Source organism: Leptonychotes weddellii, chromosome 3, assembly GCF_054177405.1.
Source record: "Leptonychotes weddellii isolate Sample4059 chromosome 3, ASM5417740v2, whole genome shotgun sequence".
Classification (NCBI taxonomy): domain Eukaryota; kingdom Metazoa; phylum Chordata; class Mammalia; order Carnivora; family Phocidae; genus Leptonychotes; species Leptonychotes weddellii.
Window position 1 is genome coordinate 3,951,144 of NC_138371.1, and position 25,254 is coordinate 3,976,397.

The window sequence follows — 25,254 nt, forward strand, 5'->3', positions numbered from 1 at the left end:
GAGTCTAACCACAGGAGGGAAACTTCTTGCAATGGCTTCATTAGAAAACAGGGCTGTATTTTCCTCCTCAGTCTCTCCCCCATGTCCCCTGCCCCCCACAGGCTGGCTCTTGCCCAGGGCTCAGACAGTGGCTTCCACCCCAGCCTCGGGGCTCCAGCCACCCTGCCCCGGGGACCTGTCTCCAGCCCATCAGCCTGCACGTCAGCTCTGAGGAGGAAACAGAGTAGCAATGATGATCCAAGGAGACGGGTTGATAACACTCACTGTGCACATCATCGAGCGTGAGACCCCTTCTGCCTGTCAGAGGGACTGGGCAGCAGTCGTGTAAGGAGAATGGTGAAGGGCAGTTGGGGTTGTCCAAGGACACTGGCGACCTCCGGCCATAGGACACGCTGCTCAGGAGGCAGATGCTTAACACGCGAACAAAGTGCTTAGGAGCCATGTCTCTGTCCCCACGAAAAAGATGAAGCGAGGTGTCTGAATCTTGAATTTCATGTGATTTTGAATAGTTCCTTCATCTCCCACGTCCCTACCCTTGAGATCATTGCTCAAACCTCAAAAACTGAGTGCAGCTGGGAGGAACGCGATCTCGCGTGCAGAGCTGCTGGCATAACTGGGTGAGAAGCAGGCTGCTGTGGCCTCAGCACCAAGTCCCCAAGGCTGGTGACCTCCCCTGCCTTGTCCTGCCTTCTGGGTCCTGCCGCAAGTCTGTCCAGAAATTCTTAGGAAGTGCTCAGACAAGACACACTTCTCCCTGCCTTGAGGGCAGGACGGAACACAGCACGGACAGTGTCCCCCACTTACTGAATGAACGAGCGAATGCATGAAGCACTGGCAGAAAAGTCCAGAAATAACTTACGGAAAATGCCTCGCACAGTGCCTTGCTCAGAGAGAGTGCTTAACAGACGATACCAATGGGAAGACGCAGCAGGTGGGTGGCGTGGCTGAGAGCTTTGGAGCCAGAGGAGGAAAACCTTGGCTGTATGTCCTTATGCAAGTCACTGGCCTTTTTAAGCCTCAATTTTCCCACCTGCAAATTCCACCCACAATGCAGATTTGTTGCAAAAACCGCAGATAACATTGTTTAAAAATAAATTGAGAAATCAAGTACTGGGAACCTCTCAGCTCAGGTCCAGAGGCTGTGAAATCCCACTGTTGAGGGCTTTGTGTAAACCGAGTAATGAGGAGGAGGGAGGATGGAAGAAGGAAAGCCTGGAGCAGGGATTGCCTCATGGGATGCAGGGAGGCTTGGCAGGTGGTGTCAAACGGTACAGGAGCGAGGAAACAGCAGAAAAGCCCAGGTGAAGGACTGGTGTGGACTTCTGCACCTGGGAGGTAACTAGGCAGTGCCCCAGGAAGACGTTGGAAGGTAGATGGGAGCGGTGTGTGGGATGTGGGCTCAGAGTCCTACTTCCCCACTTAGAAATAAGTTGACACTGATGCAACAGCCCTTGATGGGCTCATCTCTATTAACTCCTGCCTTTTGGCTCAAGCTACTTTTTCCGTGTACTGTGAACCTTGGGCCCCTGTAACAGCCTGTCACCACGATCATTATCAAAGACAGCGATGAGGAATGGGGGGTGTTAGTGTTCGCCCCAGCTGCTTTGGATCAGGGGCTGTTCAGACAGCACAGTGTCTCCTGAATTCCTGTAAAACAGAGACAAGTCGGTTCTGACATGCTTAGATGGGAATGTACCCTCGGGTCCTGACAGTGACCATCGGACACTAGCCCCAGGCCTTCCTGACTTGCCCGTCTATCAGGATAGCAGGAAACCTGGTCACAAAACCTGCCCCCAAGGAAAGGACTCAGCCAAAGCTGAGTTGCCCACAGCCTCCTGCAAAAGCTTGGGTGGGGCTTTCCTTGCTGGGCCGTTTCCTCTTCCACTGGAGACCCTGACACCTACAAGGTCAGGTCTAGGAGGTCCCCAAGACTGTTAATCACTTTATCACTCTGCTTCTCACAGCCCCTGCCCGCCTTCAGGCTCACCTCCTCGGGAGTACTGCCATACATACTTTCTGAGAGGACAGCTTGGACCTGGACAGAGCAGTGGAAACTTTGAGCTCATTCTGGGAACCTGGAAAACTCAGCTGACATTCTTAGAATCCAGGAATTGTTGCAACAGCCGGCGGGGGATGGGTTTGTTATTATCAACCTCTCTTGCTCCCTCTCAAACTGTAACTCTGATTCATTATGGAAATTTTGAAAATACAGGCAAGCAAAAAGGAAATCAAAGCACCCCTCACCCCATCAGCCATAGGTAAACACACATAGGCCTCTCGACTTCTGGGCTTGCTTGCTCTCGATGCCTATACGTCCCTGCCCTTTTTTTTTTTTTTAAACAAGACGTTCAGTGCTATTTTGTACCTAATCTTTTCACATAACCACTGCAAATAGCTTTCCATGTCATTAAACAGGCTCCCACACCTTCATTTTTGATGACTGCCCAGTGTGCACCAGCAGAGATCTGCCTCCTTGAATTGTTTGTGTTGTTTCACTCATGCCTGTGGTCTGCGACTTACATCATTACCTGCTCAAAGGAAGTGCCAAGGTTTAACCAATTAGAGGCTCTTCATTAAAAACAAAAAAGGGCACCTGCAGCCCTCCGGAGGTTGGGCCGGTGCCCTCGTTCTTCTGAAGGGGTATCCTTGTTGCAAACAGCAACCTGGCCATCTGCCAGTTAGGCTCTGGATGGGGAAAAGAGGCCCAGCTGTATTTCCCAGCGGACTTATTTGGAGAGGCTGGGCGCTTTTTAAAAAAAAATAGTAGAAGAAAATGTTTTGTGATTGTTTGTGAGCACACACAGGCTCAGCGGCAAAATGAGACAGAACCCTTGATTTCTCACCTCCTGCTGCACTGTTCAAAATGCCTCCCAGAGAGGCAAGGAGGAAGCAAATGTGAAGCACTCTGATTGTGAAATTTGCATCCTCTCTTAGCTGGTTATTGTCCCAGAGGACATTTCACATCAAACTGTACTTGTTTGTAAAGATTTTTCCCCCAAGACAGACCACTTCTCCAGATACTGCTATAGGGAGGCTAGAGAAATAGAGAGACAGAATTAAAAATACTGAGAGACCCGGGGTGGAGACATGAATGGATCGAAGGGCAGCAACCACTTCCTGCCTGGACACCCTCGATGGGGGATCTCGTTTGGAGCCCCAGCCAGGTAAATAACAGGAAAAACAGCAGCCGCAGGAAGGAGAGCTGAAAGATGTTCATTAGCCAGATGCCTTGGTGCGACGTGCTTTGGGGAACTACCCACGGTGGGCTAGCTTGCCAAAAGGAACAGATGCGCAGAGACCAATAAAACCCCTGCTTCTACCCTCAAGCAGCCACCGGTCTTGAGAGGAGTCAGACGTGCTAGTGAACGTTTCAAATGTGGTGTGATAAATGCGATGCCCGGGCACTTCATGTACGCGGTATAGGACAACCCAGGGGTGTGACACAGGGAAGGCGACACAGAGGAGGAGGAGGGGAAGTTAGGAATGTGTGCACCGCCCTCAGGAAGGAGCGGCCTGCAGAAGGCTTGAGGGCACCACACAGCAGGTGTGTTCTAAGAACCTGGCCAGGCAGGACTGAAGCACAAGGTGGAGCTCCAGGAAATAAAGCCGGGGAGGCCCATGGGAGCTGGGTCAGGCCGCGTCCCGTGGGGCGGGGGGTGGGGGGGGGAAGCACGGGCTTTGTGCAGTGGTCAGGAGGAGCCCTCGGGTTTTCAGCTGGCGCATGTCTGAGTCACACTGGAAAGGCTCTTTCTGGGTAGTATGGAGCTCGTTAGATTAGAGCAAGGCGCACAGTACAGGTCCGTGGCTAAGGCTCAGGCTAGAAATGATGTGGGCCTCCGCAAAGGGCAGTGACAGTGGGAGTGGAGGGAGGAGGCATTTCCGGTGACCACTGCCGAGGTGGAGTCCCCGGGGCCGAGTGACCAGTTGAAATACGGGGCAGCTGGGTGACAAGGAAAAGGCAAAGAACAAGTAATTCACAGAACAAGACCCCCAGGGAGGCAGAAGAGGATTGAATCTGGGGGCAGCTGCTGGAGACGGGACCCCCTTCCCCAGACATCTGGGGCAAGGACAGAATGCTTGCTGCAGAAACAGATCCTAGTGGGTGTCAGGGTGGACTCGTGGGCAGAAGGCAGGACCGGTGGCCGCTCCTGAGAGAGCCCGAGCTCTGAAGGAAGCAGGACAAGAGGGCGGACAGAGTGGACAGGAGAAATACATAGGGAGCGGAGGCTAATGACCCACATTTGGAGTCGCTATCAAAGGGCAAGGAGGGAGGAACTGGCCTTCAACAGTGGACTGCCGGGCAAACGCGAGTTCCCCGGGGCCCAGGGAGGCTGGAGGCCAGTGTCCAAGACCCCCGTTTCCTCCAAGGGCACTCAGCAGCCAAGTGGGGAAGAGCAGGTAGATGACCACTGGGCTCCCCATGGAAGACGTGGCCATCTGGCGTGGGGGACGGCCACGTCCCCTCAGTCCCAGGGGCCGCGATGCTAAGAGTGACCACCGTGCCACCCGGGAAGGAAGGATGCCAGGGAGGGCTGAGAGATGAGAGGCCTACAACTCAAGTCCCAACAGGGCAGAGATGAGAAGGGGACCAACGGGTGTGGACGAGCTAGAGGGGCCCGGGGCTCCACGGGTAAGGCAAGCACACTCATGGCTTGTCCAGACGGTGACCCGGGAGCAGGGCTCTGAAGTGGGGCTGGTGTTTTGGCAGTGCCCACGGAGGACAAGGGCTGGCCCCGTGGCGGAGGATCTGTGCGGCTGGCCTCCTGCTTTCAGCCTAGAGTTTCCCACTGGGGTCCGAGGCCCAAGGCCCAACGTGAGCCTGGCCTGGTCAGCAGCCTGCCATCTGCGCTTCGGTAGGTGTGTGGGTGTTCTCCCAGGTGTCGAGGGGCTCTGCGGAAGCCGCTCTCCTGAGAGAGACACTGGTCTTTGGGATCCAGCTGGTGGACCTGGAGGCAGCAGAAGACTCCCACCTCTGGGGGAGACCACAGGGTCCCATGGGAGTCTGGGACCCCCCCCCCCCCCCCAGGAGACCACTGGGGTCTGTACCCAGATGGGCCCAGCCAAGATTCACCTTCTCCAAGGGAAGTCCGATTGAAACAAAGGTAGCCCCACAATTAGGCACGGTTGTGTGCTCCACAGAGTCCCTCTGCGGGAGCAAGGCAAGCCTTGCCTCATACCATCACCAAAGCCAAACAGTTTACAGCAGAGATACCTACGGGATTAGAAAGAGCCCGCCGGTCCAAGGGCCCCTCTTTAGAACCAGGACTCGCAGGCCCTCTGTGACTGCCAGCTACGACAAAGAGCCCAGGCAATTAGTGCTTCGAACACTGCCATTTGAACATTACCTTGCAAAGTAGCACCAAGCCGTTACAAATTCCTCCTAAGGTCCTACTTGGCACGGGGATTCTTAGGAACGTTCCTAGCTACTTCCACCCTTTGTAGCCCCCAGGGTTGGCCATAATCTCATTTTCTCCCGCGCTCAGTCTGAACTCCCCCAGGCTGGGCACGGAAAAGCTGAACTGAGAGCCGCCCCTGCTCTCCAGGGAGCCAAGTCGCCCCGAGGGCTGGGAGGGGAGCGGCGGGCGGGGGCGGGGGCGGCCGGGTGGGGCTGTCCAGAGGCCACGCCCCCGCCTCCCGGTGACCCGCCTTGGCCTCCCCGCAGGTGCGCGCAGACGCTGCTGGAGCACGGCGCTTCGGTGCACCGCGCGGGCGGCGCGGGCCGGGACACGCCGCTGCACGTGGCGGCGCAGCGCGGCCTGGACGAGCACGCGCGCCTCTACCTGGGCTGCGGCGCGCGCGTGGACGCGAGGAACGGCCGCGGCGAGACGCCCCTGAGCACAGCGTGCGGCGCGGCGCGGCGGCCCGACGAGCACGCGCGCTGCCTGCGCCTGTGCGCGCTCCTGCTGCGGCGCGGGGCGGCGGCGGACGCGCGCGACGAGGACGAGCGCAGCCCGCTGCACAAGGCCTGCGGCCGCGCGTGCCCGGAGCTGGCGCGCCTCCTGCTGCGGCACGGCGCCGACGCGGGCGCGCCCGACTACGGCGGGGCCTCGCCGCTGGCCCGCGCGCTGCAGACGGCCGCCTGCGCGCCCGAGGCCGCGCCGCAGCGCACGGTGCAGGCGCTGCTCAACCACGGCTCCCCCACCGTGTGGCCCGACGCCTTCCCCAAGGTAAGTAGAGGGCCGCAGGGACGGGCCTGCAGCCGGGGCTCCATGCGCTTCCTAAACTTTAAGGGGCCCCGCAACCCCCCCCTGGGGACCAGGCAAAATGCAGCTCCCGATTCCCAGGTGCAGGAGGTGGGGGAGTGCAGCTCTACCAGGTTCCCAGGTGAGGCCGAGGCTGCTGGACCAGACTTGCAAGGGCAGGGCCCCGAAGCCTCCTAGCCAGAGTCGCTAGAAAATTCAGTTGCCTGGGCGCCTGGCTGGTGGAGCGTGTGACTCTTAATCCCAGGGTAGTGAGTTCAAGCCCCACGTTGGGTGTGGAGCCGACTTAAATAATAATAATTTTTTTACATCAAAAACTAATGATGTAATGTATGGTGATTAACATAACATAATAAAAATAATAATAATAATTTTTAAAAGAAAATTGGTTACACTGGGGACCCCAGGCACTTAGTTGGATGACGCCATCATGGCTCAAAATATTTTGTCAGCTTATCTAATTGGTAAACAGTGAAAGTCAGTCCAGTGTTTGATCTGAAACGAAATACCCAATCTGACCACCTACCTTACTAATGACATTAATGAAAGCACTTGACACGTGTGCAGATCTCTGTCATTCAGTACAAACCACACTCCTGCGAAATACACCAGGCACATGACCCAGGCACATGAGGTTCTCCTGCCTGGGTTTCAACCAGGTGAAATGCCCAGTTCAGGGTCAGGGCTGTGTTGGGACTTCAGCCCCACTTTGCAGACTTGACTCTGAGCAGCCTGCCACTTTTTCCACGTGTCAGATCTACCCTGAAATGACAAAGATAAAGAGTAAAGATTGCCCAGCAGAGAAAGTACTTAGAAGATGGAAAATATTTCCAAAAGAAAAGTCCCCCAAATATTGGTTGGAATAAGGGCTCGTCCTCCTAAAAAGACTCCATTGAAGGGAAGTCATTCCATTAGGTATAAATTGAGTGTGCTCGACTTAAAAATCATACCCAGACTCACTGATCATATGCAGGAGACATACTTTGGCTGGGTAAGTTTTGAACAAATAGCTAAAATCTTCTACTTTAAAAGGACAGCACTCTAAGTGGTCTGAAATAGTGAAATCCACACATCTCTCTCAAATGCCAACTTTGCCTTGTAGATGTGTGCCGAGTAATGCTTGTGTCTATTAAAACATGGGTGAAAGGGGGAAAATCCAACCACATAACTCCCTGGGTGTGTCCTTACCTCACAAACACTGTGACAAGGTTCTTCCCCTACCTCTCACAGTATCTTTGAATTGTTCTCCATTACACTCTACTACTGCAGGATTTCAATATGGCAGATTCTGGAAAGGGAACACCAGCATTTATATTATATATAATATAATATAAATTACCTTTTATAGTCATCATTTACATTGCAATGTGTCCCAATATTAGCAGTCTTAGTTCATCAGCTGATACAGTGGAAACAGGACACCCCTGCTGGCCCTCCAGGTCACACTATGTTTGCATTACTCACTTCACCCCTCCTGGCATGAAACTGCGTACAGAAGGAACAAGAAACACACAAAACAAATGGCTTTACGCAATGGGCCAAAAGTGAAAAATATTTGGGGCAAATCCTTGAAAAGAAAAAAAAAGTCAATATATTTCAGTAGTTACTAGTCATAATCCGCTGTTAGCCTTGGAGTCATTCGATCTGAGTGATCTTTGTAGGTTTCCAAGTCCTAGGTGCAGCCCCACGGACATCATCCCTGGGGACAGGACCTCTAGCACCTGAACTGTCTTCAGAGCTATAAGAATTACCCTACCTTCATGTTGAGATGCAGGAGAAGGCACAGTGTCTCCCGTCTGGGCCTCCAAGGGCCCTCTCCTGGGATGCCCCCATACTTCAGCCACACGAGACTAGAGCATGGTCACTGGGGGTGCAAGCTGCAGGTAGGTTTGAATTCGGAGGCCGTTTGTTACATAGCAGGGACCAAGAGGCCGTGAGAAGCGCCTGGCTCCTAAAAGTGACAATGAATCTCTCAGCAATTTCACACCATCTGGGAAGGGATTGGAGCTTCCTTGAGAAATCTTAATACTAGGAAGCGTTCACAAAAAAGCGTTGCCACCTTGTCACCCACCCCCCACCCCCAGTGCCTGCGCCTGCAATTCCTCAGTCAGTGTTGCTGAATGAATGAAGGGGATTCCAGCAACTCTAGGGCCCAGTGGCCTGCAGGTTAAATCTCCGCAAATGGGGATCTGACTTCTTTACGCCGAGGTCCCCCACACCTCTAGGGGGCACCCCACGGAGGAGTGCCGCCGGGGTCCACAGCCACCAGCCCCTGCCGCTCCAGTCTGGAGCAGGTTGCAAAGGGGAACGCATCTACCACCCCACTGAGAATGCTGTAAACAAAGATACACGCGCCCCTGTTTGTTCTAGCCGTGCCCCAGGACAAACAGGGCAAACTCTGGAAATCAGGCAGCAGCATGCCCCTCCCCCCAGGCCCCTGCACGTGGTCCACCAGGGAACGGGTCTAATCACCACGCAGGACATCAAAGGGACAGGTCCGACTCTGCTCAGCAGACTCGTGGAGTGCGCAGCCAGCGCAGACGAGCCACAAAGATGCTCTGCAGGCAAGACTCAGCGCCATGGCGGGGCGTTCGCAGAGGCACCGGGGAATGTCACAGAGCATGCCATCCGTGGGCAGCAGCCGTGCTTTAAATAGATGTAAAGAGACACCCACGGAGCTCAGAATTACTGAGGCAAAGGTTTCACAGCGAGCTTATGACATAAATCACAGCTCCCCCATGCCCAGACAAAGGCACCGTCACCGCGGCAGGCGGACTCGAAGCATCCATCGGAGCCATGCGCAGTGCTCTGCCCCGAAAATCAAAGTGGTGTCACGGCTTGGGAAGCGAGCATGTTGACAGTGCCAGGCCTTTCTGCCCGGCTGCCCGCTAGTTAACACCGGAGTCAGGCGTCGGGGTGCGAGGGCAGGTGCAGGCGCAGTGGCAGGCTGCAGCCCGGTTTGAATCCTGGAAGTTGCCAGCGTACGCGGGGGGCCCGGCCTGCAGGAGAGCGGGCAGGAGGGCAGGGAAACACACACCTGGGGACCCGAATTTGTTTTGCAACTGTCACTAGTTGATTGGGGGTCGGATGCTTGGTCTGGAATAAAGGGTTTTGCTCACGTCTCTTGCTCCTTGTGCCCCTGGCCTGGGCCGTCTGAATGGTTCGGACCCGGTCCAGGAGCGGGGGAAGTGCAGGGACAGCAGCAGCAGTGAGCCTTCGTCCCCCGAACCACACCCACGGGCTGTGTGTCCCACCCGCACTTACTTACGCGTTCGGCAGACCTTTCTCGGAACTCCTGTGCTCGGGGCAGGAGTTCGTGTTGGACCGCAGCATGCGTATGTCCTGCCCTCGTGGAGCTGCCTGCCACCCGAGTGGAGGCCAGCCTTGACTCAGACCACCACACACTCAGTGTGAAGTTGCCATGGTCAGAGAGCTGCTCAAACAAGGCCCTCTGCAGCTGGAAAGTGCCAAACAGGGGGCCTGAGCTGGCTGGGGCGGAGGGCGGGGTGAGAGGCTCCTCCAAGCACGGGTGGAGTGAGCCCAGACCTGAAGGCTGAAGACTCAGCCCTGTGAAGAAAGGAAGGACCCTTGCGGGCAGAAGGAACAGCACGGGCAAGTGTCCTGGGGCAGAAGGAGCACTGTAATGGGCGCAGTTGGAAGATGCCCCAGTAGCTGGGAGGAATTGGTGAGAGGGGGCCAGAGGAAGGGCCTTCAGGGGTTAAGGGTTTTAGCCTTTGTCTTAAGAACAATGGGGATGTATTACATCATTTGCAGCAGGAGAAGTGACATAATCAAATGAGTACCGGGGATGATTTTTCTGCTGAAGTGTAGAGAACATGCCAGGGCAGGGGACGGGTGGAAAAGCACAGACTGCTGTGGCGATCTAGATGAGGCATGCAGATAGCTTCCGCAAGGGGAAATGAAGGTTGGCGGTGAGAATGACAGGTTCTAGAAACATCTGCAGAGCTCTAGTCTTTCCTCACCTTCTGGGCAGTGACCACGCTGGAAGGATGGACCTCAAGTTTTTGCGATTCTGTTTTACCTACATACAGAAGTAGGTAAAGTGACTTCACGGTACCCCCAATTTCACAAGCTTTTTAGTGGGAGAATCCCGGGGTTGCAGTAGTCAAAAACCAGACTCCATTTCCTGTCTCCGCCCGAGCTGCGTGTGCACCCCTCCCCGGGGGGGAGGAGGGAGGCGAGCCCTCATAAATGGCGCACCTCTGTTTTTCTTGCTCTTGCTTTATTTCTCCATCTACATATACAGCAATGTGCCTGTGTGATTTTTTCCCCTTAATTTTCTTTCTGCCGCCTCATTAGCTGAGGAGAGTGTGCGTGGACCCTAATGACACCAGGATGTCAGAGTCTGCATCTCTGCAGACAGCAAGGAGGCAGCCGAGATTTTTAAACTGTGTTGGCATAAAAATGATGAAAGCAGCCAGCTGCCTGGCAAACATGAGGGGGCACAGTGCCGGGGGATTGGGGAGGGCCGCGGAGCCCCAGAGAGGTGGAACAGAGGAGAGACAGGAAATGAATTCCCAGAGACAGGCAATAAGACTTGGTCACAGTCTGTGACCCAGGGAGGAGGGGCCCCAGGGAGGAGGGGGCGCATCTGCCGAGGGAGGGCAGCTCTTCCTGGGGGAAAGTGAGGGAGAGGCCTCCCTGTCTCGTGAAGTCCCTGGGGACCATTTAACATTTTTTTTGCAGAAAGAGGAGAGGGGGCCAACGGCAGGGTCACTGGCCGGGTGAGCGTAGCCGGGGGAAGGTCTGAAGAAGCAGGAATGGCTTAGGAGACTAGATCTGGAGGGGTCCAATGTGAACCGCTCTTCTTCATGGCCTGGTTTCCTCCCAGCGCACAAGGGGGACAACTGAAATCAGAGACTGCCGTGCTCCAGAATATGGCATGTTAGTGGCGGCTCGTGGAAGCCAGAAATATCCACACGTCGGGGGCACACTGTGCGGTGGTGAAAGGATAAGGTTGGGCGAGGCTCGGGTGGGAAGACGCTTGCCTGCCTGGCTCTCGCTCTGCCGTTCCATCTCTCTCCTGCTCCAAAGCCCGCTTACGTCTGACTTCAAAACAGTAATGGATTGGGACAAAAACCAAAAAAAACAAAAAAACAAATTTCGGGTAGGGAGGGACCCAGTGGTGATCATTCTTACAGTGGTAATGTGAGTACCAGCTTTTGAAGGGCAGCTGTTCCTGTCTTCCTACTGTCACATCTGCAAAGACAGGCAAGAGGAGGGAAGGGAGATAAGGAAGGGAGTGGGGAGAAAGAGCAAATCCGCAGCACCAACACGATGACCTCATGTCTGAGTCAGGGAGGCCCCGCTCCTCTGCCATGCTGCCCTAAGTTTTCAGGCAATCAGGCAGACATTACAAAAATGTTTTTAAAGTCGACCAGGCCGTAGGGGATGCCTTTGGAGATGCAGTGCATTCTAGGAGATGCAGCAAAGTGCAGAGGTGGAAACCGAGGAACTCAGGTTGCATAGCAACCTGCTAACTCTGCTGGGAAGAGAGTAGGAGAAGAGACCTCCCGGTGGGGCACAGTCACCAGGTGAATGTGGAAGCGGAACAGGGCTGGGCATCGTCCTCGTGAGCCTTCCTCCACGCGGCCCCTCCACAGGCTCCCAAGTGGAATGAGAACGGCACCACCGACTTCTCCTGCATTTTAACAGACCTCATGTCTGATCTTGCCTTAATCACAGATGAATAGGGAGATAAATAAATGGATCCGTGACAGGGAAAGGGGGCCAGAAAAACGAATAACGGGGACAGCATCCAGAGACCAGAAAGGAGATCCATACCTCCCATCAGAAGATCCAGAAGAAAATCTGAGAAACTGTGCGCCATGGGTGCCTCATCTACAGAGTGCAAGACATAGCCTCTAAGTCCCTAAAACAGAGCCAGTTATGGGGACAAGGCAGTAGAATGGCGTGAAAAGGAAGATGGAGGACGCAAGGTTATACAGTGGGAGGGTGGAGAGCACATGAAAGGAAGCAAAAAGCAGAACTGGTTCATAAAGGGAACAGAGCCAGTGATGTAAGTGAGGGAGCTGTGCTCTTGACACGTGTGCCTTCAGATCCCCTCCCTGGTGTTCCCGCAGTCTACTCTGCATGTTGAGGGGATGGGGGCAGCGCAGCTAGACCTTTCAAGCTGAGCTCAAAGTCCCATACCAGCTGGCTTGTGGCCGGCTTCAGCAGAAGGTGACACCGTGGAAAACTAGGTGTGGAAGGAAAAAGAAGCCAGGGTGTTTCTCCTCTTTCTCTGCCTTGGTAGCTTTGCCAGCAGCACCTGCATCTCCAAGGCTCTGGCACCCCGACGGCTCCTCCTCATGGTCACAGCCCCCGCTGGGCAGCTCCTGACTTAGTTCCAGCCTCCACTGTATCTCATATAACAAGAAATGGAGAAGCAAGGCAGGCTTTAGGATTGGTTGTTTCTGTGTCCCCATGATGCCATCAAGGAACCAGATTTTTCCAACCTCAGTGAGTCAGCTTTATCCTCAGAATGGCTCATCTCTTGGTCAGAAGATGGCTTCCAGCAACAACTGGGCCAGCCAGCTTCAAATCCAATTGCTTTTCTCTGGAAGCCCTGAGGAGGCCCTCATGTGTTTCACTGGCCCAGGCTGACTTAAACATGCACTTTCCCAGACCAGAGATGACAAGGAGAATGGAGTTACCCTGACTGAATTAGACTAATCCTTTGGAGTGTTGGAAAGTCAACCACAGTGCGTTCACTACAAGGAGGACTAATGTTAAAAGCTCTTCCTAAGTGCAAAAGAAAAAAAAAATGAATAAATAGAAGAAAAAGTGGTGGTCATGAAAAGCAGAGGGTAGAGAGCCAACCTACAGAAAAGTGATGTTACTGAAGAAGCGCCTAGAGCAAATGGATCAGAAATAGTAATTAAAGACATAATAGAAGAAAACTTAGCTGCACTAGAAGTCTTAACTCCTAGAAGTTGAATGGATATTCTCTGCAAATCAGTGATGGGAGACACATTCCTTTTTTTTTTTTTAATTTCTTTTTTTTTTTTTTAGGATTTTATTTTTAAGTAATTTCTATGCCCAACATGGGGCTTGAACTTACAACCCTGAGATCAAGAGTCTCGCACTCTACCGGGAGAGCCAGCAGGGTGTCCTGGGAGACACATTCCTATATACATTCTAGCAAAAGTGTTCTAAAAAAAGCACAGAAAAATCTTGCCACGTATCCGAGCAGAAAACAGTTATTCATAAAGGAATAAAACTCAGGCTGGACTCTGATTTCTCTGCTGCCAGAGTATCATGAGATAAGGAAATACCATCTTCAGATTTTTAAAGAAAAAGTTTGGATGCTAGAATTTTAGACTCATCCAGGTTGGTTTTCATTTTGATGGCAAAAGTAAAACACTTTTAGATATCAGGGGCTCATAAGATATGCCTTCCTAATGCATCAAAATACTTCTATTTATTTGATTATTTAGTCAACAGATATTTATTGAGTACCAGCCATGTGTCAGCAACATACTAGGTGCTTTGGATATATGAGTGAACAGTTCAAGGGGGAAAAAAGTATTCCTGCCTTCGTGGGGCTTACAGTCTAAGGGGAAGACAGTCTTTAAACCATGAGCATAAAAAATGGACCAATAAAATGATAAGGACTAGAGAGAGAGAAAGTGGGGGGAAGGGTGAGCAGTTGCAGTTGTCAGTGCAGTAGCTAGGGTGGGTGACTTTGAGTCAAGACTTGAGAGAGGTGAGGACGTGGGCATTGCAAGTATCTAGGGGGGAAGGGGCCAGCCAACCAGCAGCCAGTATGCAACCTGAGACTAGAGTGGGCCTGACCTGTGTGCAGAATGAGGGGACCAGTGTGGCTGATGGTGGAGAGAGCTGGTGATAGTAGGAGATGAGACCAGAGGTGGAGGAGAGGCTCAGATGGTATGGGGTCTTATAGGGCACTGTCATGACTTTGCCCAGGGGAGGGACTTGAGCAGAGTGGCACGACCCACTAACATTTGATGGGGACACTCTGGCCTCTGTGCTGAGGAAATACATCAGGAGGAGGAGTGCAGAAGTGGAGGGACAAGTTAGGGGGCTGTTGCCAGAATCCACGTGAGGGGCGCTGGCGGCAAGCATGAGGGAGGCGCTCTGATTTTGGATGTATTTTGGAGGTGGAACCACCAAGATATCTTGGCAAATTGGATGTGCGATGTGAGAGAAAGGGAGGGGTCAAAGATGACTCCAAGGCATTCAGCCCGAGAGGCTGGTTAGATGGGTTTGCCATCAGCTGAGGTGGGAAGGTTGTGGGTAGAGTAAGTAACAGAACTTGGGGGTTTTGATACCAAGGAAGCAGTAGGTTGTTACAGTCCAGAGCTTGAGGGAAGGATTTGACTGACCTGGAGATACACTTCTGAGTGCCAGGGGCATGTGGGTGGTATTTATTTATTTTTAGTCAAGTAGAATCAACACCCAGTGTTATATTAGTCTCAGGTGTACGATACAGTGATTCCACAATTCTGTACATTCCTCAGTGCTCAGCACGATGACTGCACTCTTTGTCCCCTTCACCTACTTCACCCATCCCCCCCTCGCGTCCCCTCTGGTAACAACCAGTTTGTTCTCTATAGTTAAGAGTCTGGGGTTTTTTTGTTTGTCTCTTTTCTTCTTTGCTCATTTGGTGTGTTTCTTAAATTCCACATATAAGTGAGATCATATGATATGTGTCTTGCTCTGACTGACTTATTTCACTTAGCATTATACTCTCTAGCTCCATCCACGTTGTTGCCAATGGCAAGACTTCAGTCTTTTTTATCGCTGAGCAACGTTCCATCGTGCATATGTCCCACACCTTTTTTTTTTTTTTTAAAGATTTTATTTATTTATTTGAGAGAGAGAGAATGAGAGAGAGCACATGAGAGGGGGGAGGGCCAGAGGGAGAAGCAGACTCCCTGCCGAGCAGGGAGCCCGATGCGGGGCTCGATCCAGGGACTCCAGGATCATGACCTGAGCCGAAGGCAGTTGCTTAACCAACTGAGCCACCCAGGCACCCTGTCCCACACCTTCTTTACATACACATGGTATTTAAAGCCAGGAGACTGGATGGGATCACCAGGAAGTGAGAATACACAGAAAACAAAGAGGAACAAGGGCTGAATGCAGGGATGTGCCAACATCGAGAAGAGGGAGTGATGAGAAGACCGCCAAGGAAACAGAAGGGGCCAGTGAGGGAGGTGGAATGAGAGCACGGGTTCCTGGAAACCAAGTGAAGAACGTATCATAGAGGAGGACTTGACTAACCATGTCAGATGTGGCCAATGCAGCACAAGGCAAGGCAGAGCACTCACCACCGGATGTAGCAGCCCATGGGTGCTCTTAGCAAGGGCAGCTTGTCTGGGGTGCCCTGGGCTGAAGGCCCGTGGGGTGGACATGCTCCGACTGCCAAAAAGATGAGGTGAAAGATCATCTCAGGGATGGGAAACTCAAGTCCGCAGATTCCCTCAACTCCACCTCCTAACTGTCTTTCAGGATCTTCCTTCTCCTTCCATCCTGACTGCCACCATCTCTCCTAGCCTGTGGAAGTGTCCCCTGAGCTGCACTCTGTGCCTCCAATATGGCCCTTGGAAACTGTTCTCAACATTGTAGCCATGGTGATGCTTTTGAAATTAAAATCTGATCCTGTCACTCCCTGACTTGCAATCCCCCAGGGCTCCCTTGTGTCCTCAAGGTCATGTCCAGCCTCATCACAGCGGTTGGCGCTCCTCCTGCCCATGTCCTGCCTTCGTCCCCAGTCCCCGGCTCACACTTCCCACGTCAGGCTCCGTACCCGGCCAACATTTTCAGCTCCTCCTCACCTCCCAGGTTGGTTCACCTGGAACACTCTTATCTTCAGAACTCTCCTTACTTTTGTAACTCCTCCTCCTTAGCCAGGTCTTAGCTCCAATGTCACCTCCTCCAGAAATCTTCCCTGACCAACCAACTCACCACCCACTGCAAATCCAGGTCTGACTTAGGTACCATTTCTAGTACCTTGTGATTCCCCCACCACAGTACCGTGGCACCTGTTTTCTATTGTTTTTTTATTTTATTATTTGGGACTGTAAAATTCCGTGAAGGCAGATCTTGTCACTGTATCACGCTGACGTAACACAATCCCCAGCTTCTAGTAGGAGCTTGGGATAGAAATAGAAACAACTTAAGTAATTGAAAGGCAGGTTGTAAAACTAAACGCTAACACCAAAAATTATTTCTGGAGGAGATACATAACATAAAATACGATCTTGTAATAATCATAATCCAGGACTAAAACTCCAGATGTTATTAAGGAAGGAGAAGAATTGATTATGAGAGGAACGGGAGAGTAGAGATAATGGCACATCTAGAACACAAAAGATGCAATTTTGATGTTTAGAAAATATAGGCCATCATTTTTTATTTTGAAGGTAAGCACTAGTAGAATTTTAAATAGGATACATACTTCCAAAATATAAAAATAAACACAAGGAAAATACAAATCTGTATAACATAAATCAGACAACAGGGGCGCCTGGGTGGCTCAGTCGGTTGAATGTCTGCCTTCGGCTCAGGTCATGATCCCGGGGTCCTGAGATCGAGCCCTGTGTCGGGCTCCCTGCTCAGTGGGAAGTCTGCTTCTCCCTCTCCCTCTGCCTCTCCCCAAGCTTGTGCTCTCTCTCTTGCTCGCTCTCTCTCAAATAAATAAATAAAATCTTTTAAACATTTTTTTAAAAAGAATAAAGTTAAACAAAAGTAAACCCAAATAGACTATTTATAACAATAAATATAAATTTCTTATAAATTTCTTAAACTGCCCTATTACCAATACAGAGACTCTCAAACACTTTAAAACAAAACGAATTTTAAAAAGGTTAAAATTAAAGAGCAGGCAGAGGTAATTGTAGCAAAAACAAATGAAAAATAAAATGATGGATCAATATTAATATGCAACATAGAAGAATTCCTGGGAGATACACAGACTGAAGGGAAGAGAAGATTCACTGACAGATAAAAAATACAGTCTACAGTGAAGACGTAACCATTAGCAACCTATCTGCCAAAGAAACATTATGTTAAAATGGAGAAACTAACAAAAAATAATAATTCTGGGTGATTTTTAATTCACATCTCAGTCTTTCACAGATCAAGTGGGCAAAGTAGAAGCTTCAAATGGTAAATGAGACAAGTGCATGTTGAATTTTGAACCTGCAAACAGAATACAACTTTTGGTACTCCAAAAGCAGGCATCATTTAAAGCCGTAATACAATACACCAGAAAATTAACAGCAAACAGCTAATTTTTACAAAATAATCTTTTGAAAATTGCATGGCAAACACCCAAATAATTACTGCGTCAATAGGTATTAATCGCAGAATATTTAGGAAAGATAGAACACTGTGCCTCAAAACTTAGGGCTATGACCATACCTATGTTCAAAGGAAAATCCACACCATTTTCAAAGTTGCTTGTATTATGACTCAAGGGGAGAAAAGGTTACTAAATTTTTTTTAAGAGATTTTATTTATTTATTTGATAGAGACACAGAGAGAGAGGGAACACAAGCAGGGGGAGTGGGAGAGGGAGAAGCAGGCTTCCCGCTGAGCAGGGAGCCCAATGCGGGGCTTAATCCCAGGACCTGAGATCATGACCTGAACCGTAGGCAGACGCTTAACTAATGAGCCACCCAGGCGCCCTGAAAAGGTTACTAAATTAACTGAGCAGTCAATCCAAGGAGTCAGAAAGAGACAAAGGAATTAATAGCAATGAACACAATAATCAATGGGTTAGAATATGTTAAAAGAGAACAGCCAAAAGCCAATAGGGGATTCCTTGAAAAAACAAATTAGTGAAATTCCAGCAAGATTAAACAAGGAAGAACACTTGTTCAAATGAAGAAGGGTGCTTATTTCTAGATATAGTGGGGTATCTCCCATCCAGATTTGCTCTCCACCTGCATGGACACATTGACAAGGCTCTGGGCCCTCTGCCTTCCTGGGTTTCACCAGTATAGTCTCCCAGCAGACAGCCAGAGGAGGGTGAGGTCAGAGGATGTCTCCGCTTGGACCTCTCTCTGCCTCAGGATGGCTATGTGTCCCCAGCCCAAGATCACTACTCTTGCTAGACAGCCCACTTTACTCTCCACTCTTTAGGCCCAGAGGTGGAAATAGCTGTGAAACCAGCTCCACGTTAGTGCACTGTCCCTTGACTTCCCCCGTACTCACACCTGGCTGAATAGCCCTTGTATCAATAAAATAAAATAAAATAATAAAATAAAAATCAATAAAAAATAAATTCCTTCCAGAAGGATCCTATATCAACGTGTCATCTATTTCCTTTTGGAACCCTGATGGATACATATGCAATGCTAAATTTCTTTAAAATGAAGATTGTTGCCATTTGCAACAACATGGGTGGAGCTAGAGTATAATGCTAAGTGAAATAAGTTCAGTTAGAGAAAGATAAATACCATATGATCTAACTCATATGTGGATTAAGACAAATTAACAAAGAAGAAAAGAGACAAAAAACAAAACAAAACCAAACCAAAAAGAAAACAACCCAGACTCTTAACTATAGAGAACAAACTGGTGGTTACCAGAGGGGCCATGGGGGGGATGGGTGAAGTAGGTGAAGGGGACTAAGGGTGCACTCATCATGATGAGCACTGAGTATAGAATTGTTGAATCACCATACTGTATACCTGAAACTAATCTAACACTGTATGTTAACTATACTGGAATTAATTTTTTAAAAAATAAATAAAATAAAATGATTGTTTTTCAGGAAATATACATTAACAAAATTGATTCAAGAAGAAATCAAGGGGCACCTGGCTGGCTCGGTCAGTACAGCATGCAACTCTTGATCTTGGGGTTGTGAGTTCAAGCCCCATGTTGAGTGTAGAGATTACTTAAAAATAAAATATTTTTCAAAAAAGAAAAAATCAAAACAAAGTATACCAAATAACCATGGAAGAGAAAGTGATAATAACTTGATATTACCTGCAGCTTAAGGCCAGGCTTAAACAGTGTTAAATGCAAAATCTGTTGTGCCTTCTTAATTCCAATAAGTATGTACTTTTAAAATCTTCCAGGGTGTTAAAAAGATAGAAATTTTCTAAATTGACTAAGTTGGCATAAAGTCACATTAAAACCTGACAAAAGTAGGTTAAAAAAGTGAAATGACAAACCATATTTAGTTCTTAAATACAGAAATCTTAGCAAATTGGGGCACCTGGGTGGCTCAGTTGTTAAGCATCTGCCTTCGGCTCAGGTCATGATCCCAGGGTCCTGGGATCGAGCCCCGCATTGGGCTCCCTGCTCCGCGGGAAGCCTGCTTCTCCCTCTCCCACTCCCCCTGCTTGTGTTCCCTCTCTCGCTGTGTCTCTTTCTGTCAAATAAATAAATAAAATATTTTTAAAAATTAGGAATAAGATGATGATGCCTGCTATCAGTATTGTTATTTAACATTGAACTTTAGGAGCGCCTGGGTGGCTCATTTGGTTAAGCATCTGACTCTTGGTTTTGGCTCAGGTCATGATCTCAGGGTTGTGAGATGGAGCCCCTGGCCGCGCTCTGAGCTCAGTGGGGAGTCTGTTTAAAGATTCTCTCCCACTGCCCCTCTCCCTGCCCACACATGTGCTTGATATATCTGTCTCTCTCGTAAATAAACAAATCTTTAGCATTGAACTTTAAAGCTCTGGTCAATGTAATAAGACAAGAAAAATAAATGTGAAATATTTATACTGAGAGGAGAAGATACTGTTATTTGTAAAAATGACTCTCTGTGGGGAGCCTGGGTGGCTCAGTTGTTAAGCATCAAAAAAATAAATAAAATCTAAAAAAATATGACTGACTAAAAAATAACCTTAATAAAGTGTATTTACAAATTACTAAAGAAAATGAACATACTATAGAAAAACTGAGCAAAAGACATAATTTAGCAATTTATAAAGGAAGACAAATGGTCAACAAAAATGTAAATATTCCATATTGTATCTATCAAATTTAAATAATTAATGAGATGATTTGGGTAGGGGAGAAAGAGACACTCTCATACTCATTTCTTCAAAAAGTTGTGATCATTTACAAACTTACAATTTGACAGTATGTTTTAAAAACCTTTAAAATGTACATAATCCTTGACCCTACATTTCTACTTCCAGGAATTCAGTGTGAGAAGGGGACAGATTTATCTTGTTATCTAAATAAGAATTGTTGGAGGCAGAAAGAGATAGAATTATATTCAAGAGTGTTCATTGTTTATAACATCCATTTACAATAGTCACTTCATTGAATACATTATAATATATTCATAAAATATATGGCTCCTGAAATGATGTTGAAATGCTCATTTGTAATTTCTGAATTGTTCACAATCGATTTTGAGTGGACAAAAATCAAGTTTCAAAATAATAGGCAAAGTATCAGTCCACTTTTACTGTATATATTAATTTTTTGTCTAAATGCATAAAACATTAGTATATATAAAATGCTAATAGTGCTTATCTCTAAACAAAGAGATATTAATTTCCTGTTTTGTTTTAATATATTTAAAAAGGGTTTCATATCTGAAGGGAACTCAGCAAGTTGTGAATGGAGCAACCATACTGAGTGATTTAGGTCTGTCTTCTATTTGACTTTGTTCAGAGAGCCCCAGTGAGCTCAGCTGTTGGGCCTGCCTGTTAATTGTCTGCTATAGATATTTGGTGCCTGATCCTAAGAAAATTGCTTAACCTCAGTTTTCTCAATGAAGAAATACTAATTTTACAACACTTGGTAAATCTTAAACCTCAAAAACAGAAGACTATAAAGTTGCCCTGCCCCTCCCCAAAATCAAATCTGAATTTGATCAATCTTCCCAATCCAACTATGAATTTATAAAAAGTAGACAAAGAGCATCATGTTCCAAAACCCTACAGCAATACCAGGAGCAAAATCCCAACACTGAGAAACTCTGCTGGACAAATAACCCAGTTTCTTCAACAAATAAATAACATGACACAAAAATGAGAGCTCTGATAATACATTGACCAATCTCAACCCTGTTGGCCTTTACTTGGGTTCTTATTCAAACAATTTTTTTTTTCATATAATGGCATTTAAGAGAAATTTGTGAATTTAAACACTGGCCATATATTAGAAGATGCTAAGAAACTTGTTAATTTCTCAGGTCTTATATGGGATGTTGTGTTTCTCCTAAAGTGTCCTACAAGAGTCCCACTGAAATATTTACAGATGAAATGACAGGACCCATTGCATTGGCTTTAAAATAGTCCTGGGGGAGGTGACGGGGGTGTGGATGGCATGGGACTGGCCATGGGTTGATGGTGGGTACAGGGAGGTCATCATACCATTGGGTCTACTTTTGTGCTCACTGACATTCACCATCACAAGAAATTTATTTTTTAAAAAAAGCAAATAGTGTTCTCATCTTCATGATGAAACTGATGAGGCTGAATTGTAAAACTTGCTAATAAGAAAACGAATCCTTTGCCAGTGGGGACGGAAAATAAAATAGAAAGGCCAAGCCAGGAGGAAATTCAACAGCAAAGCAATTCTTCTCCCTCACTGTCCTGACATATTAGAAAGTTGAGATAAGAAATTACAAACACCATCCTTGGACCAAACTTTCCCCTTTGCTCTGAGCAGCAATGCAGAGGCCAGGAGAGCCCATGGAGCTCTGGGCACTCAGCTCCTGGGCACAGGAATGAGCAAGCCATTCCTAAGCCCAGACTTGGGACGTGCAGCCATCATGGCGCTAAGACAGGGCCCCTCCCAGAGTGCTGCCTTGTGCTTTTTGGGAACTAACTCCCATGGCCCCACTGTCCTCAGTCCCACGGCCAGGAAGTGACAGAAGTGAGACCCAAACACACCGCCATATCTGCTGGCCCTTCCCCCACCTGAACCCAAAACCCAGTCAATGTGAGCTTGGTCTCCCACCACCTCCAACCAGGTGCTGAAGACCTGTGCCCGGGCTCCCACAGTTATTGAGACTCTGTTCAACGCCTACCCTCAGCTCCGCGTGTCCGAGTCCTGGAGGGAAGTGATTCCTGAGGAAGTATTTCAGGTAAGGGAGCCGCCCTTCCTTGCCCTCAGTACAAGAGCCTTGTGCTTCTGCTCACCCCCATGTGCGCCTAGACACTATCCCCAGGGAACTGTAGAGCATCTGAAGAAGGACAGAGAAAGGGAAAGCGTGGAAGCATAGCTGAGCATCGCTGGTTTTCCTCAGGAGGAATCATGCAGCCAAGAGCTGTTGTTACAGTTGGGATGCTATTGGCTGCAAGGAGCAGAAACCTGACCCACCCGGCTCGGCTTGAGGAGCATCAGGGCTTGAGTAACCCCATCCCCCCAGAGAAGGGTGGGCGCCGCAGACTCTGCTCCTACGTGTCCGCCTCCTCCCCGTGAGAGCTTAGATGTGGCCGACACAGCGGCAGGCACCACATATGTACCCAACAGAGTCCACAGTCACCGTCGATTAAGAAACAGGGCACTTTTTTCCCAGAAGCCTCTAGAAGATTTCCCCTCATGTCTCATTGACTTGAGTTCTGTGCACATGGCTCAACAGCAAATGCGCTGTGCGGGGGGGAGCAGAGAGGGATGTGAGGAGATTAACCTGTGTTATCTGTCTTACCACCCAAAACGGACTTCCCTCAGACCCCCACAGGAACTGCACCTCCGAAAAATATACACACCCTCTTGGTGGAGGGCACTGCACACGTGGGGTCTTCTGGCTGTCGGGTCTGTGTGCTCGGGTTTATGTTCCATCTGCCTTCCTTCCAGATGCACCAGGCCTTCTACCAGTCTTTCTTCGCCTTGGCCCACACCCCACGCTGTCTGCAGCATCTTGGCCGCTGCGCCATTCGGAAATTACTTGGCAAAAAGTGCTTTCACCTCGTACCCCTGTTACCCTTGCCAAAGTCCCTGCAAAATTACCTCCTTTTGGAACCAGAGGGTGTTTTGCACTGAAAACCAGAGCGTTCAGACTAAGGCTCTAGCTCTCACCGCTGCTGTCCATGGAGGCTGTGTGTTGAGGAGAGCACCACGGGCGAAGAGGGACAGACCCGGATGGCACCTCCCACGTCCCCTGGCCAATGCAGCGGCCTCACTGAGCTTCACTGTCACTTTGGAATGGAACTGGTAATAAAAGGCCTTTCTGCCTCTCTGGGTTGCTTATGAGGATCAAGACTGCAAATATCATAGTATTTGGATCAGAAAGTATTTTTCAACAGAAGTTGAACTAAAAGGTATACATATTTTCCCTGCAAAGGGTTAACAGCATCCATGCTGCCCCTCAGCCTTCAGACTGCCTCATAGGAGCGCCCCACCCTTCGTGAAGCCTGGCCACCTAGAAAGGCTCTGTCCCCAACACGTGACAACATACTGAGAGAGGGCACCTGTTTCTGTACAAGTGTGCCCTTCTGGAGCCCACTGGTGCTTCTCAGCACATTACAGCCCCAGAACTCCCTAAAGGACATGGGAGAGGTGGCGAACCCAACATTGTGATCCCATGTGAGTCTTCTATCTGACACCCTCACCGAACCCCAACAGATTCAGCTGCGGCCAATGGTCCAGGAAGACAGATGCCAGGATAGACGGGTTCATGGAGGTTGCCATCAGCCTGAGCATCACATAACCAGAGAGACGTTCTAAGGGTCAAGGGTATAAACCCTATCTTTTATTTTCTGTATTCTGGTGCTTTGACATCCGGGGCCTTGCTGACCCTGGAGGGGCTGCACCTCCCAGGGTCAGCCAATTCCTAGAGACAGCTCACCCCCAAGCATGCTTTTCAAATGCAAACCAACCAGTCCAGAGGACACACCGCCCCCTTAAGCACCACCTTTACTGGGCTGTCACACTCTGGGCTACCTTCCACCAGGCCTAACTGTCCCAGGGCGAGGTGCCAGAGAGATAGGGACAGCCTTTATACCCCAGAGCCTGCTGAAATTATTCAGACCAGCTGATCCTAGGCCTGTCTATCCTGCCTGGCCTGTTCCATCCATGAAAACCACAATAAAGGCTTCTGACCGCATCCCCTCCCCCGACCTCCTGACCAACCCTGGTACGTCCCCATGTGGCCCCCCGTGGTATGATATGCCCCTTCTCTTGGGAATGGTGAGTAATAAACTATCTTTTCCATGGCAATTGTCTCTTGATCTGTTGGCCTTACTAGACCTCAAATTTTCTATTAATATGCCATATTTTTTGTAGAGAGCACAAGCCGGGAAGGGGCAGAAGGAGAGAGAGAACCTTAAGCAGGCCCCACCTTCAGTGCAGAGCCCAACACGGGGCTCGATCTCATGACCCTGAGATCATGAGCTGCGTCTAAATTAAGAGTCAGACACTTAGCTGACTGAGCCACCCAGGCGCCCCTAAAATGAGAGCTCTTTATGATCATCTCTGTGGATAAGCAGTGAGTCCATTTTTCCCTCTTTGAGCCTGTGCTAGGTGTTGCTGAGACACACCTAGTGAGGCAGGGCGTGCGTCCCACTGCTGCAATCTGGAAAGGAGCGGACAGCCTCGTGAACACCTGCCCCACAGGTGGGACGGTGTGTGCACCATGACAAAGCCTACAGCAGAGCTGGAAAGGGGGCCGGACAGGGCCTACCCAGTGCGGGCAGACATCCCAAAGCGGTGGCCAGGCTGAGCCTTGATTTCAACACAGTGGGCCAAGGGGGTGATAGGACCACATCCCCCAGCACCTGCAGCTGACCCACCCACATTCCACCCTTTCTATTAAAGATTGTATTTATTTTTATTTGAGAGAGACAGTGGAGTTTGGGCAGAGGGAGAGAGAGAATCCCAAGCAGACTCCCTGCTGAGCATGGAGCCCGATGCGGGCCTTGATCTCATGACCCTGAGATCATGACCTGAGCTGAAACCAAGAGTCGGACGCTTAACGGACTGAGCCACCCAGGCGCGCCCCCCTCCGCCCCACACCCCTAAGACAGACAACTCACCTGACCTAGAAAAGGCCTGTGTGCACATGGCTTCAGGATTCCTCACACCCCTCCTCCCAGGGAGACGGCAGTGTGCCAGAAGGTACAGGACATGATGGAGGAAGAGAGAT

General features: G+C 49.6%; 1 protein-coding gene across 1 annotated transcript in view; it reads left to right on the plus strand.

The window, feature by feature from the left end:
• The window catches only part of LOC115944036 (ankyrin repeat and SOCS box protein 18), a 39,361-nt gene extending 15,032 nt beyond the window's left edge, over window positions 1-24,329 (plus strand). The window contains exons 2-5 of the mRNA XM_081815290.1: window positions 5,027-5,102; window positions 5,663-6,167; window positions 22,141-22,254; window positions 22,968-24,329. Of these exons, the coding sequence (XP_081671416.1) occupies window positions 5,027-5,102; window positions 5,663-6,167; window positions 22,141-22,254; window positions 22,968-23,153 (881 nt within the window). The 3' untranslated portion in view covers window positions 23,154-24,329. The remainder of the gene's footprint in view (window positions 1-5,026; window positions 5,103-5,662; window positions 6,168-22,140; window positions 22,255-22,967) is intronic.
• The last annotated feature ends 925 nt before the right edge of the window (window positions 24,330-25,254 follow it).